Source organism: Hyalella azteca, unplaced genomic scaffold (assembly GCF_000764305.2).
Source record: "Hyalella azteca isolate HAZT.00-mixed unplaced genomic scaffold, Hazt_2.0.2 contig5706, whole genome shotgun sequence".
Classification (NCBI taxonomy): Eukaryota; Metazoa; Arthropoda; class Malacostraca; order Amphipoda; family Hyalellidae; genus Hyalella; species Hyalella azteca.
Window position 1 is genome coordinate 772,386 of NW_025935888.1, and position 18,520 is coordinate 790,905.

Consider the following 18,520-nt stretch of genomic DNA (forward strand, 5'->3'; position numbering starts at 1 on the left):
TTGCTCAAGCCAGTGCAATTTTGCGTATCGTTATATTATTGCATTATTTATTTAAGATGCATGGTTAGTTAATTGTATTAACAATCTGGTAGGGTATCATCGCAGATATTTTTACCTAGCACTTAGTTATATTCAATTACGTGTGTGTTAATAGTAGATAACTGCTCTATTATAGTTTTATTCGCCAATTTTTACATATTCCTTCACAATGATGCACGTAATAAAATTAAAAACTTACATATGATGTCTATATAGGCAAATAATTTCTGACAGAATCGATTAAAGAATTTGCAATACTTTGATTAGCTAGATTTCCGCGGAGGCATATTCGTGGGGCCACACAGCAGTCTTGAAGCTTATCGTACGCCTTCCAGTTACCTTTCAATCTAACTCCGTTCACTTCTCAAATAGTTAGAACCACTTTACACAATCATGAGCTTAGCCAAGCACAAGTATTCGCTTCTTGCCTCTAAAAATGACGAATGAAAAGAAAAATGAATGAAAGCAGCAGAACGACGAATGAAAGCAGGAGAATAGTCATTCTACTACTTCCTGACATTTTAAAAGTTCCGGGACAAATGTTCCCTCGACTCGGAGCCAAATTTCTAACGATGTTTGCTCGACGTAGTTGGGAATAAACAGTCTGACAATTGGTAAAAGTGCAAAGAATATCAAAGAAAATTCCAGCAAAGGTCCTGAATCAACATGCCTCCAGTACCGTATTGGGCAAAGCCAAGTCGATGTTTCCAAAATTCAAGACTCGCAGCAGAATTGAGTCTGCCCGATTCTTTTAACGTTCGCAAGAGCTTGTCTTGAGAGTAATAGCGGCAAATACTAAGCAGTGCATGAAAATTTGTCATATTCAAGGCAAAGATGCGTGAAAATGACCATTGCTTTGAACTACTGTGACTTTGCCATCCTCAAGAGGAATCTAATTTTTTTTCGTAGCATCCTGTGCTGTAAAAGAAAAAAACTGAAACTTCAATAACAAATTATTGCACATGAAGCCATCATTTATACCAACTAGAATAAAATCTATTTTCTATCATAAAGAGTGTTTTTTTCGCCACATTGCAAGGGGAATCAACAGAATTGTGCCTCTAAAAAGCACATTTTATAGTGACGCCAATCCCAAAATGTTGAATTACGACCCTGTACTCCGATAAACGGACGATAAATCATCCATTTATTATTCGCTAGGTGAATTACGAGGCTATACTTTATTTGAAGGAATAACTGTCAACAACACCTGATTCATTTGATAACGTAACGTACCGGGACCTCACCACGACTTCACGTTGGATCTACTACGTAACAGAAACGGCCACCCACCAAGCGTTTCTGAGATGAGCTCCTGGAAGCTGATGGAGTATCTGAATTGTGAAACAAGAATCCAGGCAACCACCAAAATTTTTTATTGAGCCAAAAATACCAGCTTGCCACGGTCGTTATTAATAGAGTTGCCCGCCATGCCTGCCAACGAATGCTTGGTAATGAGGTTGCTTGCGGCCTCTGCGCGCTCAGAAACCTCACCGCAGAAATGACATTTTCAGTGCTCCATGCGCAAACGATTTTACTCCTCCAAAATAGGGAAATATGAAAATAAATAAGTTGGAGCAAATGTCAACTGGGAACTTGTTACCAGCAAAATATGCTGTAGTGGTTTTCAGGCGCTATGTGATATTTGTATTCTTAACGCTTACAAATCTAACTATGCAACGAGTTCATCTCATCACTGAGTTATGAAGGAATCATAATATCGTTGTTATAATATGTGGCTTCCGGACTGATGCTTTAGGTTGTCGTCTAAATGTGAACGTCAGGGACGCATGATTGGATATCCACTGGTCAGACAGAGAAATGTTTATTCTCAGGAGACAGATGCAGTGCCTTGAGTTTTTATTATGGTCATGATGATCGTCTTTTTAACGATTTCAAATAATTTAATTCATTTAATACAAATAATTTATTGACCTTCGATGTTTGAATCATGGACGAAAAACGAAAACGAGCTCAAATTTTATATGCAAATAAAATAAGTACCTACGTACTAAAATTTCAAGAGCTGATTGTAATGTCCCTATATTAGGCCGATCTCAGGATCAAAAAATAATTTTTATCGTATAAATATGATATGTACAAAATTACATAATTATTTTTGTGTAATCTTGACTATGCTGAACCTAATGTTCTCCTCAACCACGACCAATCATCGGCTAATAGCAACCTATAACTTTAGATTAAATTTCTTTGAGAATGTATAGCGAAACAAGTGCGTCGTTAAGTTTGTATTGCTAGGCGCCGTAGGCTTAATAGTTAGAATTGCTAGGTGCCGTAGGCTCACTAGATAGGAATACTAGGCGGTGTAGGCTCAATAGATAGGCTTGCGGTGCACAGTAGGCTCAATTCTAGGATTGCTAGGCACCGTAGGCTCAATATTTAGGATTGCTAATGGCCGCAGGCTCAATAGTTAGGAAGCCTCGAGCCTAACGCCTTATGCTGAATTTTAAGGCAAATGAAGAGGCGTAAACGAGCAGCGTGGGAGCAGGAGTTGCGAGCGAAGGTCGTTTGATTGCTCGCTGCCTGGCATCAATAATGAAAAGTGCACAATAATGATGACGTAAATATCACCGTGGATCGTGATGATGCGGAAAGAGTGATGGCAATGTAAATATTGCTCTGGAATAATTGGTGCTTAGCCATATTTTTTGAGGTTTTAAAGAGGGTGAACGAGCAAAATGGAAACAAAATCAAGATTCCAACTAGTGTGTACACATAGCGCTTGAAATATATTTTTTGCGACCAGATTGCCTGTAGACAAAAGTTCTTAAATTATTCAGCTATTACGTTTATTTGTTTAACTAGCTTCAGTTTTCAGTGAGATAACTTGTATGTTTATGATCGCATAATTACACTCCTAAGCAGAAAAGTGCAATAGTTCTCGGAGATCTGTAGATTGTGCTGTTGAATTTGTTAAGCATGGATGTCGTCGTTGCCTTATAGCTTAATCTAAAAGTTTTATGTAAATGCCTGGTCTAGCCTAATTAATCAAATGGTGTTCCCATTTCCTCGTATTACTTACATTTTTCACGCATCTGTTGAACAAAAATCTTATTTGACATTTTTCATTACATTATTATTATTGGCTTTAGTTCTCTTTACCTTCTTAAAGTGTTCTTCTGCAGGCTAATTTTATGGGTCGTGAAAAGTTGTCTCGTCAACTGATGTGAATTCTAACGAGCTTGTCCAAAATCGACTCGGATATTTGAAAACCCACGGATTTTCATCCCAATATTTCAGTAACTCACTTAAGGGAACGCGTCTGACCGCATCAAAATGAACTATCCAGATCGGCAAGTTGATTTTTAGAACAAAGTTAAATAACTACAACTTAACAGAAATTTTATATCTGGAGGAGTTATTTGTTTCTTCGATTAGACACTCTAAATAGCTAATGTTCTTGTAAACGCTGGCCATGCCTGATAGTTATTGCTTTAGTTCTACGCTTATTTGAATTTGAAATTTTCCACTTTTGGAGCTATTAATATAAAATATTTGTTGAAAAGTGATTAAAAAAGGTCACATTAAATTGCAAGAAAAAAGTAACAGATTGCTCGACTGGTCGATCGGATTGTGGAATATGGTCTTTTTAGCGCATATTCTCATTTATGGAAAAAAGACGCCATATCTGTCCTTCCGTGACTAATTCGTTCGTCTGTAACTTCACGGATGGACGAGAAAATGCGCTCTGTCACACACTGCAGTGAATACTGATCTAATTTTTCTATCTAATTTAATCATTGTCTAATAAGTTCTTTACATGAAGCTATTCTGTCTATTCTTCAGACAATACAAGAGTTTAAATCAAATTATTTGTTACTTTCCTTCATCGCCTGTTTTAAGCTAAGTACGACATCTTTATTGAACATCTTTCCTCTCCCGGTAACCTCTGCAGCATTATTTCAGGCTTAGCACAAACAATGGCACTAATGATAATGATGATGGCGATAATGGCACCTGCAAGAATATTTATCGGAGGACATTTAAATTCATCATCATTAAACAGGAAGCGCGGAACGCATTGCTCCATATCTCCTCATTTGCTGGCGCGATCGTAGCTTTCCGTGATTCATTAAGGCCATAATTTGCGGAATAAATAATATGAGCGAAGCGGACATGCGGATCCAGTTATGCTCCTTCATAAATACGAGCCATTAAACAATTAAGACGCAGACCCGGCCATAAACACGCGCGTGAATCGTTAATGAACGTTGGCAACCCGCGACCCGTTGCGTGTACGTCTCGTGACCCGTGACGTCCGTGCAGCTGTGTACGTTACATGTGACGTGTGCATAGTCACCCGTCACCCCTCCTCCTCACGTGATATGCATGCAGTCACCCGTCACCCCTCCTCCTCACGTGACATACATGCAGTCACCCGTCACCCCTCCTCCTTACGTGACATGCATGCAGTCACCCGTCACCCCTCCTCCTCACGTGACGTGCATGCAGTCACCCGTCACCCCTCCTCACATGACCTGCATGCAGTCACCCGTCACCCCTCCTCCTCACGTGACATGCATGCAGTCACCCGTCACCCCTCCTCCTCACGTGACGTGCATGCAGTCACCCGTCATCCCTCCTCCTCACGTGACATGCATGCAGTCACCCGTCATCCCTCCTCCTCACGTGACTTGCATGCAGTCACCCGTCACCCCTCCTCCTCACGTGACTTGCATGCAGTCACCCGTCACTCCTCCTCACGTGACATGCATGCAGTCACCCGTCACCCACGTCACGTATCATCGCATGCATCACAGGTTGGTGCTCGCGTCGTTTTAAACGACATTTTGTGTGAAGATAACAACCTACAAACTTGAAATTATTCTACCAGGAGCCAATTGAATAATTCTACTCATTTTTACTTCAAAAACGCCGCATTTTTTTAAATTAAGCACTGGACTATTTCTAGAAATTAATGCTCATGTAGATTTTTTCGTGCTTATCTATTTTATATAATTTTATTAATATTCAGTTATACTTGATATTTTTTGCTGTAACACTTACTGAACTTAATGAAAATAATAAGAAGTAAAAGAATAAGAGGATAAATTGCTTAAGTAGCATTTCTTGTTTAGAAATCTGCTTTCAACAATTCAGACTATTAAAATCCATCATTGATTAATAGTTGACAAAAAATTACCGACGGTTGTATTTTCGCGGGCAACCCCAAGTCAACGTAAAATACAAGCTTTCTAATGGTGAGTCCAACTTAAATGGACAATCAGTTTTTGAATGATGATTGCCGGGTCATTTTTACTTGTCTTAAGTTTGGACATTGAACTACCGACTTCAAGCCATGACGAATCACATCACAATTCAAGTATAATTATCGTTGAAATAACGCTATTCATTTTAGAACTAAATTTTGTTCGCAACCGAACCTCAATAAGCTCTCATGTTTCAAATTTCTTTTAACATCAGGAGCGTTTGCTAAATAAATTCCATTATATAATTCCTAAACAAAGTATTTCGCAGGTTTCTAATGACTTCAAAATTATAAATGTAACGAAAAACCTAAGTAATTTCTGTGAACTACTGCCCTGCAGACATAAGGTACAATATTTCGAGCTAACTTTATTCTGATATCAACTATTTGAAATTCACTGTTACTCTGTCCAATATATGCTGTCACTCCTGCATGTTTATTTATGTTACAAAATATAAAACAAAAGCTCTCTGAGGTAACGGATCATCATTTATGGGCCCTGATGTCATAAATTTGAGGAGATTTGCCCGAGAATTTTGTTGCTCCAGGTCTACACGATAGCGCCGGAAATATTCGGCGGCTTTCGCTGGATCCTTTTCGCGGTCGCGGAAAAATCGTGACTGCGATGGGAAGAGTTTCGTTCGATCGCCACCTCAGTGAGGAGTGTTCTTTCTTATCTTGTTGCTATGGGTGTTGGTGTTCCTAGATACGCTCAACTTTGAATATTGACCAGACCTTTCATCTTAAAACTCTGCAATGCCTTTTTCCCTGAATTTTGTTGCTTTTTAACTCTTTTTTCTTTAACTTTAAACATAACATAAAAATGAAGCTCATGGAATGTTTTATTTTGCTTGATTGCTAGCTTTACTAGTAAGGTTGAATTTATATCTGTTTCTTTATATTTCTCATCCATACAATTTAATTAAAAATAAATTTTTATTAATTTGCAGCAATTTTATATTTAGAATGTCTGCGAATTTACTGCTCGCTAGTAAACCTATGCAAAAGGAAAACAATAATTTATTCAATAGTCAGACCCAGACAGGCGGAAATTCAATTGAATTCTTCATCACGATCAGTGCACCGCCAGCGAGAGCAAATGGCAGCGGTTTTCTCAGTAACATTATTCATCGATGGATTCTTCTACCTCGCAAACAAAGCATCGGTCTCTCTTTGTATAATTTTACGGCTCATTGAACGAGAAAATTCTTTCCCTCTCCCTCGATTGATTATGAATGCATAACTTCGTAGTTGTCATCAAGAGCAGAACAATCACTCGTATGAAAGCATCAATTAACTGACGATAATTGGGAATTCCTACAAGTGTTTGAGCAATCCTGGTCAGTGCATAAACTGAAACAACTTCAAAAATTTGTTGACAGACGGTTAGACTGGCTTGAAATTGCAACAACGTGCCCCACTTTGCACGTTGAAAGCGCACGTTCAGATTATTAAATTATTATAATAAACGCGAGATGGTAATGCCTTAAACTTTTCTTTAGCATGGTATCACATACTGGCGTGAAGTGTAAATAAGCATTTTTCTAGCAATGCAAATGAAAGTTTCAATGGGTTCTACTCCATATTTTCTGCGAAACGATTTTGTATCAACAGGAGCTTTTAGTTTGTTATAGTTGAGAACACGATAGATTTTTTATATGTTGTCTTAACCAATGATAACAATTTGTTTTATAACGGTAACCTATGATCGCTTTTTACATTGCTGTGCCTCACAAACGTGACAATAGTTTTCCTCGTACTTATTACGACGAAACTGCCATCATTATTGTAGAATGAGCAAGAAAATATCGTTATACATATATTTTTCTCTTCTTGCATCATAATTCCGACATATTTTCAGCAATGATTTTTCATTACATAAAGTATATGATTACGTTGCTAGTTCAGACGACAAAGTTCCATGCATATACCCGCATTATGAGAAAATAATGCAGCAGTCTTTTGTTATCAAGTTACAGCGCCATCAGAACGTATGCCAGTACAACGAACTCTCCCGGTGGCAAGTTTTTATTCTGCCTTCAATGTTTATATTTCATATACATGAAAATAAATTAGCGTAACCACTGAATTATAGAATTGTGAACTGCTGGCATATAGTTGAATAGCAAAATCAAGATTCATAAATTATACTAGCACTTTCATGTCTCATTTCTCTATACTATTACTTATGAAACCTCTTATTTTTGGTTTAAAATTTTCATAATCCGTTCCAATTTCAAAATCAATCTTTTTCAGTTTGCTTCCAAGTTTTCAAATTTAAATGTTTCCGTCCCGTTTATGAATAACTATTGCGCAAAAATATAATATTATCTCATGAAAAAGTTACCGCGTAAGTTCATATCTTTTTCAAATTAATACGTTGAATTTTTCGTTCCCGCTGCATCAGTTGCTCTTGTCACTAGCAATTACTTACCTTGGTGGACGTTCCGAATGAATAAAACTTGTACCGTTGCCAACATTTTTCAACTCTTAAAAGCGTGAAGATATTTTTCGAGTTCAATAATAGCTTGAAAATTATAAATCTGCCATTGGCCGTTGCATGGCAAGAAAAACGAGTACCTACAGAGATTTGCCCATTTTTGTCTGTTCTGTGGTTGTCAGTTTTATTAGTAACGACATCACAAGCGCATCGCAGACCAGCACACAACAAACAAGAGGGGAGCGCAAACAAGAGAATCGCGTTAGCTCAGCCAAATAAACTTTGACAAAAGCGACAATCTCGTATGAAGAAAAACACACGAAACTTCCGCGAGCGCCGGGGATAAAATTGGTAAAGACTGCAGCGCATAATAGGATCGCTGTTGCGATGCGTGATTTTGTGTCAGTTTTTGAATGTACTATTTTCAGCCTGAGCTAAGCTTGTTGCTTCTAAATAACAATCCGTTTATGGTGCTTCCGAGGCTTCCAACATACGTAGCGTTCCTCTGTGAAGTCAAGTCGTTGAAACAATGCTTGCGATATCCTTCTATCCTCGAATTATTTCATCCGACTATTTTATGTCGCGTCATCCAGAAATCTATCTGTATGCATCAAAAATAACATATTCATCTGAATTCAATTATTAACATAAAGGTTTTAACCCAGGGGTACAATAGTTAAAAAACAAACGTGATTGCTCATAATCCAACGATGGATTTTTATCATATTTCAGTCCAAATAGCTTCTCTTTCATTGAAAATTTCTTGAAAGAATTTGTCTCTGCATTTGACGTAAATTGATTAGTACGATATAATGTATAATGTGTTGTGCTATTGGAATCTTCGATCCTCTAAGGAAGTATTAATTTCTACGTACCAAAATTCATTCATAATAGTTCATGACTTCTCTGAAAATTAAAGTCAGAAAATTTTCCTGCCTTTTGCATAATTCCTATCGCAATGAAATAAGTACTAGAAATAGTTTTAAGAACAACGAAGCCGGATGTAGTTGTCACAAAAAAAATAGTTCTAAAATCGTGCGTGAACCTCCAAAATATAGCATGAAAAGTCTCATTCTGAATGACAGTATGTACGATAAACTACAAAATGCGTTCGGTTCTTTTACCGTATTTACACAAATGCACTGAAGCGTGCACAGATTCGCTCAGGGCTGCGGCGTGGACTAAGCACTTCATTAAGAATGATTCTTATTCCAGAGGCGGCTGCCGTTCTGCCTATTGAGCCGCACACAGGAAAGCAATTTGCGCATAACTTTCTTCGGGTGCGGTACGCCATTCTTTAAAAAAAACTCTAAAAAGTCATACTTAGACTCGAAAAATATATGTATCACGTAAATTTTTTATATCTGTATTAGGTTCACTTGGGGCCTAACATTCGTTGATCGGATGGCGTCTCTATTTAGTCAAACCTGAAGAAACAATATTTTTATGTGATTATCTCTCAGCCTCGCAATGGTTGACAATCTCTCAGCCTCCCAATGTTAACAGATTTTGCAATCGTCTAATAAACAACATTCCACAGTTATTTCTGCTGGAAACCCTTCTTTTCATGTCGGTATTTATTCGATTACAGCTCATTATTTCGTATATATGTATACATTAAATTTAAATACAAGTGTCAGAACAAAAGTAGCGGGTTTGAGTCCGGTAATATCGATCGTATCTCTACAGCTATAACTTCGTTATGAACTCTCCACTAGACAATGAAATTCTTATCTGCCAAATCCCGACGATGAAGAACGCAAGTTTGGCTCTGAAATTCCCACTTGGCAGTAGCAGACAAAAGGAAAACTCTCGTCCTTTATTTGACATGGCATGAACTGTGCTGCAAGCTGGACCATTGTTCTGGACTGTTGATATTTGTCGAAGTTATTGAAGGTTTTACGCACCATGTTACAACGACGTACATGTTTCGTGTTAAGGGAGTACAGCAAGCAGTCAGCAGATATTGACATCCTGTTTATATGAAGAAAGCGTTGTGATGTAGCCGATAAAGCCTTCATGTATACGTTGTATACTTTGATATCAATTTGCGCTCTCGCATAGAAGCTTTCTCTAGCAATGCTCCTTGTCCGTTTCAGAAGATCTCTTCAAAGAGTTTTTCTGCAATATTCCAGTTCAAATACATTAATTCATTCAATATAACATCGCCTTTGAAAGTGTGTTCTTGATGCCGTATTTTCTTATACCGAACGATTTACGCTGTAATTATTTTTTGAAGAAGCTCTCAAGTATACTGGTAATCGGTATAGATAAGGGAAAAAACAACCGTCGTTGTAGAATATTCACTTCGAGTAGAAATTCTGATCCCGATCGACCATATGCTGCTCCATTGCATGCCCACGAAGTATATAATCTCCAAAAAATACCTAATTTTGGAGCGGGACTGAGCACTATTTATCTAACTTTCACAAACGTAAACATGTACAAAATATTGTATTAATTGCATCTTAAAAAGATGTTTCCAAGCTCCTCAATTTAACACGAAATAATGTTGGAATGATTTAAGCTGTGATTGACAGCTTTAATACGTTGCTTTACTCATGAAAGTTTTAAATGTTAAATTGTTTTCTTGAGTAACGTTTGGTTTATTCTGGATGGTTGGTAAATGTTTATATGGTTGTTTTAAAAGACATGTTCATTCAATGAAAATTATCCAAAAAGTTACGTTGAACAGCACGTGTTTTGACTGGATGCATTGTCGATGCATACATTTAATGTTTGTGCTGACAACTTTGTTGAAATTTGTGTTCAAGTTCCTATAACAACATGAGGAATTTAGAAAAGTATGCAAACAGGTTCGATAGTACGACTTATTTTCTTGATGCAATAAGGAAAAATGAAGTCACGTTCATAAAAACTCCTTGAAGAGTTGTGACAATAAAACTTAGGTAAGAGTCAAGCCTCGATACTTTGCTGATTACCTGGAAGATATCATAAGCAGATTATCGATGTTCACTTTATTATCGATAAATTTATTACAGTCGGCCACTTCTGCCGACACCTGGCAGTGGAATAGCAATAAATTGCTAAACTTATGAGTGCAGATGAAGCATGTCGAAAGTTTTTTTTTTTTTTTGCGAATACTCATCGTTGGTGCATGACGGTGTTCGATCATTCGATCATATCTTGCTACCCCGTGCTAAACTATTCGATTTCGTTTTATGAAAATCTATTTGCAGTGATAAACCAAGGAAAGTAATTCAGTTCTGCTTTAACATTTAGAAACTGAAATCACCTTACATTATAAGCTCGGTTCTCAGCTATTTTCCGCCAGTGGTTAATTTCTACATTTTTTGGGTGGGGAGACGGCCATCTGTAAAACATCGATGCGTCATCGATGAAAGTTGGCTGCTCTATCCAATATGATTGTCGTGGTGCGCCATCGGTGCTACAGTTGAAAATTAAAACTTAGAATGCACTGCTCTGTGAGGTCGCAAGGTTTTTAATCGATATTCGATTTGCTGGAAAGGCGTTCCTATTTTCTGGATGCAAAATTTATAACTAGTGTCGTTACGCTACACGGTGTTGTACGTGTTATTTTAATTCAGTCCTTCAGGCGTGCCTGTTTTATTCCGTATAAAATATGTTCCTGAAAACGTATTGGATTAACATACAGAGCGAAACCAAATGCTTCGACACACTGAAATATTTTTGGCCATGCCTTACAATAATATTGTTAATTGTTGATAGAAGTTGATAAACAATCACGGGGGTTTTTTAACTATCCATGCTTCTTCACTGCGCCCGATAACGATCTGACTACAATATTATCGCAAGTGCATTTTAACGTTAATGAAAATACTTACGTTAATGAAAAAATATAACTCAGTACTCACTGTAGTGAGTGACAGAGAGCGCATTTTCTCGCCGACGAAAATGTGAAATCACGGACGGACGGACGGACGGACGGACAGACATGGTGAGCACAATAGTGCATTTTTTCCATAAATGAGAAAATGCGCTAAAAAGAGTGACATCTTGTAAAAATATTCGCACTTATTATAGGTATATTAAGAAAAAATGCACTCTTCAACCCTCTCGGCCAGAACGTTTCTTTATTTCACGGTGTTCGCTCGTCGAGGTCGCCGGACTTCTGGCGACTTCGCGTCAAAATAAGCCTGGCTCCTCGGCGTGCGCAGCCTGGCAACGCCGGATTTTTCAGACACCGGTTACGTTCGAGGATGAACGCGGATTTTCACGCCAAAAAGTTTGCTTGTAAAGCTGGAAAAAAGTTTTTAGAGCGTCATAAACCTGTATATTGAGCGACATCATATTTTTTCGTCACATCAGGGTATGAGCCTTGTTTTCAGATTTGATAGCCAAAGAAGAGAATTGGAAATATGGGGTTACTTACACTTTTAACAGATTGAAAATCAGTAATTTTTGCAATATAATTAACTTGTTTCTTAAATCAACTTATTTGCTGGTGGATTTGTTCATACAAGAGGGCAACACCTTCTCATACCTACGTATATAACGACCTCACGAGGACGCAAACGCTTGCTTAGAGAAATATTAACTTTTGTCCTAATGTTATCATGGCCTTGCTATGACTTGAACACTCTATAGTCTATACTATAAATTTTATGCGAAACAATTTTTTTAAACTCCTGACGTTGGTTCGAAATGTGATCGGATTTTTGTTGCTTATGACATTCTAATTTTATTTTATTGGTGTTAGACAATTGAACTTCGAAGTGCGCAATGTGCGGAACATCGGAGCATATAAAAATTACGACAATTCATACGTGATAAAAAAAGATACAGTATTTGCCTCCTGCTTCTATAGTGCCTCATTGGGTAGATAAGATGTGATCAGTTCTTACTCTATGCAAATAATTCCCATGTTTTTATGGTCATTTCCCTAATAAAAAACTGCGATTGCCATACCAAATATCAATTTTACAGAATGCTAGCATGTTGAACCCAAGTAAAGATGTGTGTGGGGTAAAGGGCTAACATTTCATCTACTCCTTAGCGGATCTGATGAAATGCAACGATGTATCCGTGATACAAAGCGGGACTTTAAACAAACACTCGCTTATGAATATAATCTAAATTACGATACGGGTTGTTTGTTCTACAATGAATAAAAAAAATTCAGAATAAAGAATAAGAGCTTTAGTATAATGAATAAAAGCGAAAGAGCATTACCGTCGAGGTGAGTGGATATTGTCTCGTTAATTTGTTCTCGTCAGCAAAGAAAAAAATCAGCTATCACTAAAGATAAAATAATAATATAATAGAAATAATAATATTCATTTCAAAACTCCACATCCAGCCATGCATGAGCAAAGAAATGAATGGGTCATTGTCCAAATACTGCAACACTTACGTCGTCACAGACCGAGCAGAGAGCACTGATACGTACAAACCGGGTCAGGATAATACAAACATAAGCGAAAAGTACATCACTATTTCGACAATTTCTCACTCATTTCCCTGAGGTTATGTTCGGTTCCTAACTGGCAATCGATTGTCATTCAACTGCTTTGAATTAGGAAAGGTTTTCGGTACGTTCTTCATAAACGAATATTTTAAATACTATTTTGGTTCTTTGTTGTATTTTACCAATTAATGCGTACTTAGACTTTGTTTAAATCCAGCACTTTAATAACATTTGCAATATAACACGACGCATTCGCTTCTATTGATATGCTCGTCGCCTACTTGTATCACTAATATCAGTTCCTATAATGCAATGAAGGATGAGGTGCGGCAATTGCAAGAGTAATTGGAGCTATTTCATATGATAAAAATGACAATATATAGAGCTATTTTATAGCAACTGTGGTCCATATTCTCCATTAAATGGAGAAACGCCGTTCATAGTTTAATAAGTAACTTTTTTGGTGTGAGACTTTTAACCAATCTTTTTCTTTTCTAATTTTTTTTCTACGTCTATTTGGCTAAGTCTAAGAATTTTTGTTTCGTAAATTTTTTTATATTCTTAATTAATATGTGAATCGAAAGGTAAAATGGTTGAATGATTTATCTTCTTACTTTCTTCCAATTCTTTCCATTCTGTTTGTTAAGATGTCACCTGACAGCTCTAGAATGTCAAAGACGGTTCGGTAGCTTATGGTCTTCAATAAACATCGGCTGGACCACTTTGAACAATGTACCGTTTTGTTACTGTAGTTTTGTAAATGAATCTCGTTCAATAGTCATCGATATTTAAGTTTTACTTATGCATAGCAAAAACTAAATCAAATTAAACTAAACTTAAAGTAAATTCCTGCCTGCTGCGCTCCACTTAAGCCATGTCTTCTAGCAGCACACTCTGAGATACTGTGCTCTATGCAATGCATAAAAGTCAAAATATAGAGTATACTTGATGAAACACTTCACAAACTATAATAGCCAGTACCCAGATGGCTGAGTTTAAATATGTTATTAATACCAAGTCATTTCAAGTAGCTATACATGCTTCCAAATTATTTCGATTGTCCTGGACAAAGCTTAAATATACTATAATGTAATACAAAGTAAGTAATGTAATACAAAGCTTAATGTACTATAAAGTATATATAATACAATGCTTTAATGTTCTATAGTGTCTGATTTCTTAACTTATGTGAAGAAGCATTATTGACGAACCGACTTTCCCTGCTAGAGGTTATCTGCGAATAATTACAAAGATTAATATTCCCTTGAGTTGACATCATATGTGCCTCAGCTAAATTAATCCGATTTGAAAAGAGATTTTGTGTTTCAAAAGAAATATTTTATTCAAGCGGTAACGTTCAATTTAAAGTAAACTTAGTCTGATACGAGATTTTATTTTATTTTATTTTGAGAATTATCTCGTATAACGTTCGGTCTTAGTATACTATTTGCTCGTCGTTTAGAGCTGTTATTGAGAAGAACGAAAAAGAGATCTTGAGATCCTGAGACTTAAGCTTTTGATCAGATCTGAACCTCCGTCGGATTACGGTCCTGGAATTTCTCGGGATCATGCATTTTTGATCTCACAGACAATCTTAAGAGGGAAAGCGCTGAGAAAAATTCACCAATATTCAATAAGGTTTGATGTTTAATATGGAAGTCTAAAATTTTAAAACTCAGTGTGATGTGCCCTTAACTATATTCAGAATAAAATGAAAGGTTTAGGTCCTACCTTCAAGGTGCTTTTCAATTTTAATTAATGCTAGAGCTTTTCATTAAATTGAAACGGTTTTTATAAAAAAGTAGATATCAGCAACTATTGATTGGGCTGCTGCTTCGACAGTCCATAATAGAAAACAAATTAAGAAAAAGTAGATGTGTAGAAAGAATGTGTTTGTTGTGTTTGTATAAAAAAAGTTATTGAACTCACAATCATAAATATTTGCAAATGTTCCAATGTTGAAATAATATACAGAAACTACAGCCAATCGAGCTGAAGTTCATTTAAATATCAGTTTATTTTCACATATTTTGACATCGTTTTATGTTATGCCTTATATTTTCAAGAACACAGTACTTGTCTTGACTACGACGTCTAAATGTATACTGAAAACAATTCTTTGCTACTGAAAAGCGAGGAAAGTTATGATGGAACGAGCAAATGGCTCTGTATTTTACAAATTATTTGCAAGTGAGACTCGAAATGCTCGTGAGCGCTCAAAGTTTCTCATTACCATCGTAAAACGTGGAAGTTTTTTAAAGAATAATCGCACAATCAAGAAAATGAAGTCAACTTGTATATATTTCATTCGACCAAGTTTTCGAGCACCGTAAAATTCCTCAGAAAAATTCAGGCTCTGCGAAAAAGAACGTTGGAGACTTTGAGTGAAGTTAAGATTAGCAATGGACATCCCTTGAAGGAGCGCTCGCTATTCGCCGTGAACTCAAACGTGTCACTTCACTTTAGGATTACAATTATTTTCAAATTTTGTAGTGTTAATAAATTACTTTTGAAATCGAAATGTATTAATGTGAATATTCTTCTTATTGATTTTGAGTTAAGTGAATGATCAAAGTTGGATCTAAACTGTATCGAGTTATTTTTCTACTATGAAATATTTCAATTCTTCTGAAGCGAATTAGACGTATGCTGAGCACGTTATGCGCACAAATCTTATTAAAGGGCACAAACGTTTGTTAATTTAACATTTGAATTTAAGTAAAAATATGCGACTCAGGTGCTTTTAATGCGTTGGGCACTGAAATGCCAGTACCGAAAGATGCCTTCAGATGAGACAACTTTCATTGGTTCATTAAGGTTAAGGAGTTGTTACAAACTCTTACGATTATATTATATATATTATATTATAAACTCACCGGTCTTTGTAACGAGGAACGCCATTAATATGCCTGAATATTTCTAAGCGATATTGCTTTTATTATAACATTGTTGCGACAGATATGCAAATAAGTCTAGTGTCAGAATAAACAAAACCAATGGAATATTGTTCATTAGAATATAAATCGCCAAGGAAACTGGCATAGAAGGCAGAAGCCCATGCCAGAGACGCGTTCTGCGTCGCAGCGCCACGTAAAGACCTAAAATGACCGCAGTAACCGTTGGCATGAACAGAGCGTATGGCCTTCGCCTCTACTTACGCCCACTTTTATTATATTACTACTTGAATAATTAACTGAATTCTATAGTAGATTGCTAGCTTCTGTACGACCTCGAAAACTTACCTGTTAAGTGCGAGTGGTATGGAGGCGAGCATCGTAAAAAATTAGCTGTAATTTAGAGGGCATTTTTCTCACACGGTATCATACTTTGAGTTTAGAAAAGATGTCGGGCGAAGTCGTAAAGAGAAGCAAAATGAGGCTCCTTACTTACGGGCCTCCTGCATGAAAGCAAAGTCTTCTAAAAGCCCCTGCAAACTCCCGCAAAAATCCTCAAAAGAACTCAAGCCAAAATTACAATAGCAGTAGAAGCTCTAAAAAAACTACAACTGATGAAACTGTCGCGGATTATAGAAAGTGGGTAACTTTTTAGTCGGGGCTTAATTGCTTTGAAATACTGTCTTAATTTAGGGAAAAAAGTTGCAATTTTGGTGACAAGTAATAAATTCTGATGTGGTTACGTGTTTTGTGTGGCACCTAAGTATCTTAGAAAAATATGGTCTGGTTTAAGCAGAAACATTTTCCATGTACCATGACCAGTTGTGATTTATGGTTTCGAAAACTGAACGTAAATTCGTGGGTCCGCGACACAATTGTCTTTCTTCTTGCATCCATTCATAAGAATGCTGCAGACAGCTGTAGGAGGAGACTGAAACCTATTCCTGCACAACATTCTACTTTGCTCGATATTGAATGGCAACGGTCATTTGCTGTGGGTTTGAACCAACAGATTGAAAAGTAACAATTAAGGCATTGAACTTTGGTCAAAGTAAGCAGTTAAAAAATGAATGAGAAGTAATTGAAACACACTGAGAAGAAAATAATGAATTGCAAACTCCGCGCAATTTGTAAATATGATATCAAAATCTTTGCCTTGAGATCCCAATCTTTCTGTACCCATGATCCCAAATGATCCCCAATCTTTCTGTACCCATGTTCAAAATCTGTACCCATGATCCCAATCTTTCAATTCACAGATTAATTAATATAACGTTAGATGCCACCCACGTTCGATGTGCCAGCTATTGAGAAATTGAAAAGTGTTCATTTGATAAGTCTGGCTTCTAATTACTCGCATAATTCTATATAAAGTGTGCCTTCTGAGACTCCTCTGAATTGAATTTCTTCTAACTAATTGATTTCTGCGACACCTCTCCAGTGTCATTACTAGGAAGAACATGTCAATTTTACAGAGCAAACGGGATCAGCACGACGCAACTCAAATTTTCCAGTCATTTCACTTCGTAGGCATTCATTTCCTCAACAATGAGGAGGCTAAACTGGTAAGGCTGACTAGATTATCACAGTGTCTGCTTCTAGCCTCTTCCTATCGACCAACACGGCAAGGATCATGCTGAAACGTGCACCAGTTTTGACTACTTGGTAGCCACGTTGGCAGAAAGTTCTTGTAAGTAAACGCTGACAAAATCGTAGTCAAAACAACAATTTGGTCTAATTTATGATATTTTCTACCTAAATTCTGATATTCTAATTCTATATAGAATTCTAATATAATTCTGTCTAATAATATATAATAAAATTCTAATATAATTCTGTCTAATAATATATAATAAAATTCTAATATAATTCTATTCTAATTCTGATATAGAATTCTAAATTCTAATATTCTAATTTGTGATGTTTTCTACGTATCTTGATATGCAATATGAACAAGTTTCAATTTTTGCAGTAAAATATAAAACTCAGGCATGTATTTTCGTAGACAATAGAAAGCTTGTAAAATGTGCTGAAAAAACTATTGAATAGAATTAGTAAAGCTGTATTATATTCGCTACATAGTTAATGATATACATCGTCGAAATGCGTGAAGGCTGAATGTGTATGCTGATTTGAACAGGTAATTAAATCAAATGACATGACATGTTCTGGATGAATTGCAAATTTTCAGTCAGGATTTAGCTTGTTACGTAATTATTAGGCCTCTCTCAAACTAAGGTGAACTTCGTACGGTATACCTGGCGGTCTTTGTCTCTTGTTTTTTCCCTAAAAGATACCGTGATGCGTGGGAAGAATTCTATAGTGTTTAGTAGCGCCCTCAGAAAATCTACACAAAGAAGATATGTATAGAGGTTTCTTGAAACGTTATCTCATGCTTGTTTTTACGCATAAAATGTAACCGATCTTGCATTTATGTAATGAGACGATATTTTTTACCATGTAAACTACGAAGGCCCATTGCAAGAAAAATACAAACACAACAGGCT

The 18,520-nt window shown here is 36.6% G+C and overlaps 1 protein-coding gene across 1 annotated transcript; it reads left to right on the forward strand.

The window, feature by feature from the left end:
• The first annotated feature begins 4,389 nt into the window (after nt 1-4,389).
• Nucleotides 4,390-4,842, forward strand: LOC108675319 (protein TRACHEARY ELEMENT DIFFERENTIATION-RELATED 7A-like). The gene has a single exon (XM_018163320.2). It carries the CDS (start codon nt 4,390-4,392, stop codon nt 4,840-4,842), a length of 453 nt encoding a protein of 150 aa, XP_018018809.2.
• The last annotated feature ends 13,678 nt before the right edge of the window (nt 4,843-18,520 follow it).

What these genes read in the sequence shown, in the direction of transcription:
- LOC108675319 (XM_018163320.2), top strand. Translation starts at nt 4,390, where the DNA reads ATGCAGTCACCCGTCACCCCTCCTCCTCACGTGACATACATGCAGTCA.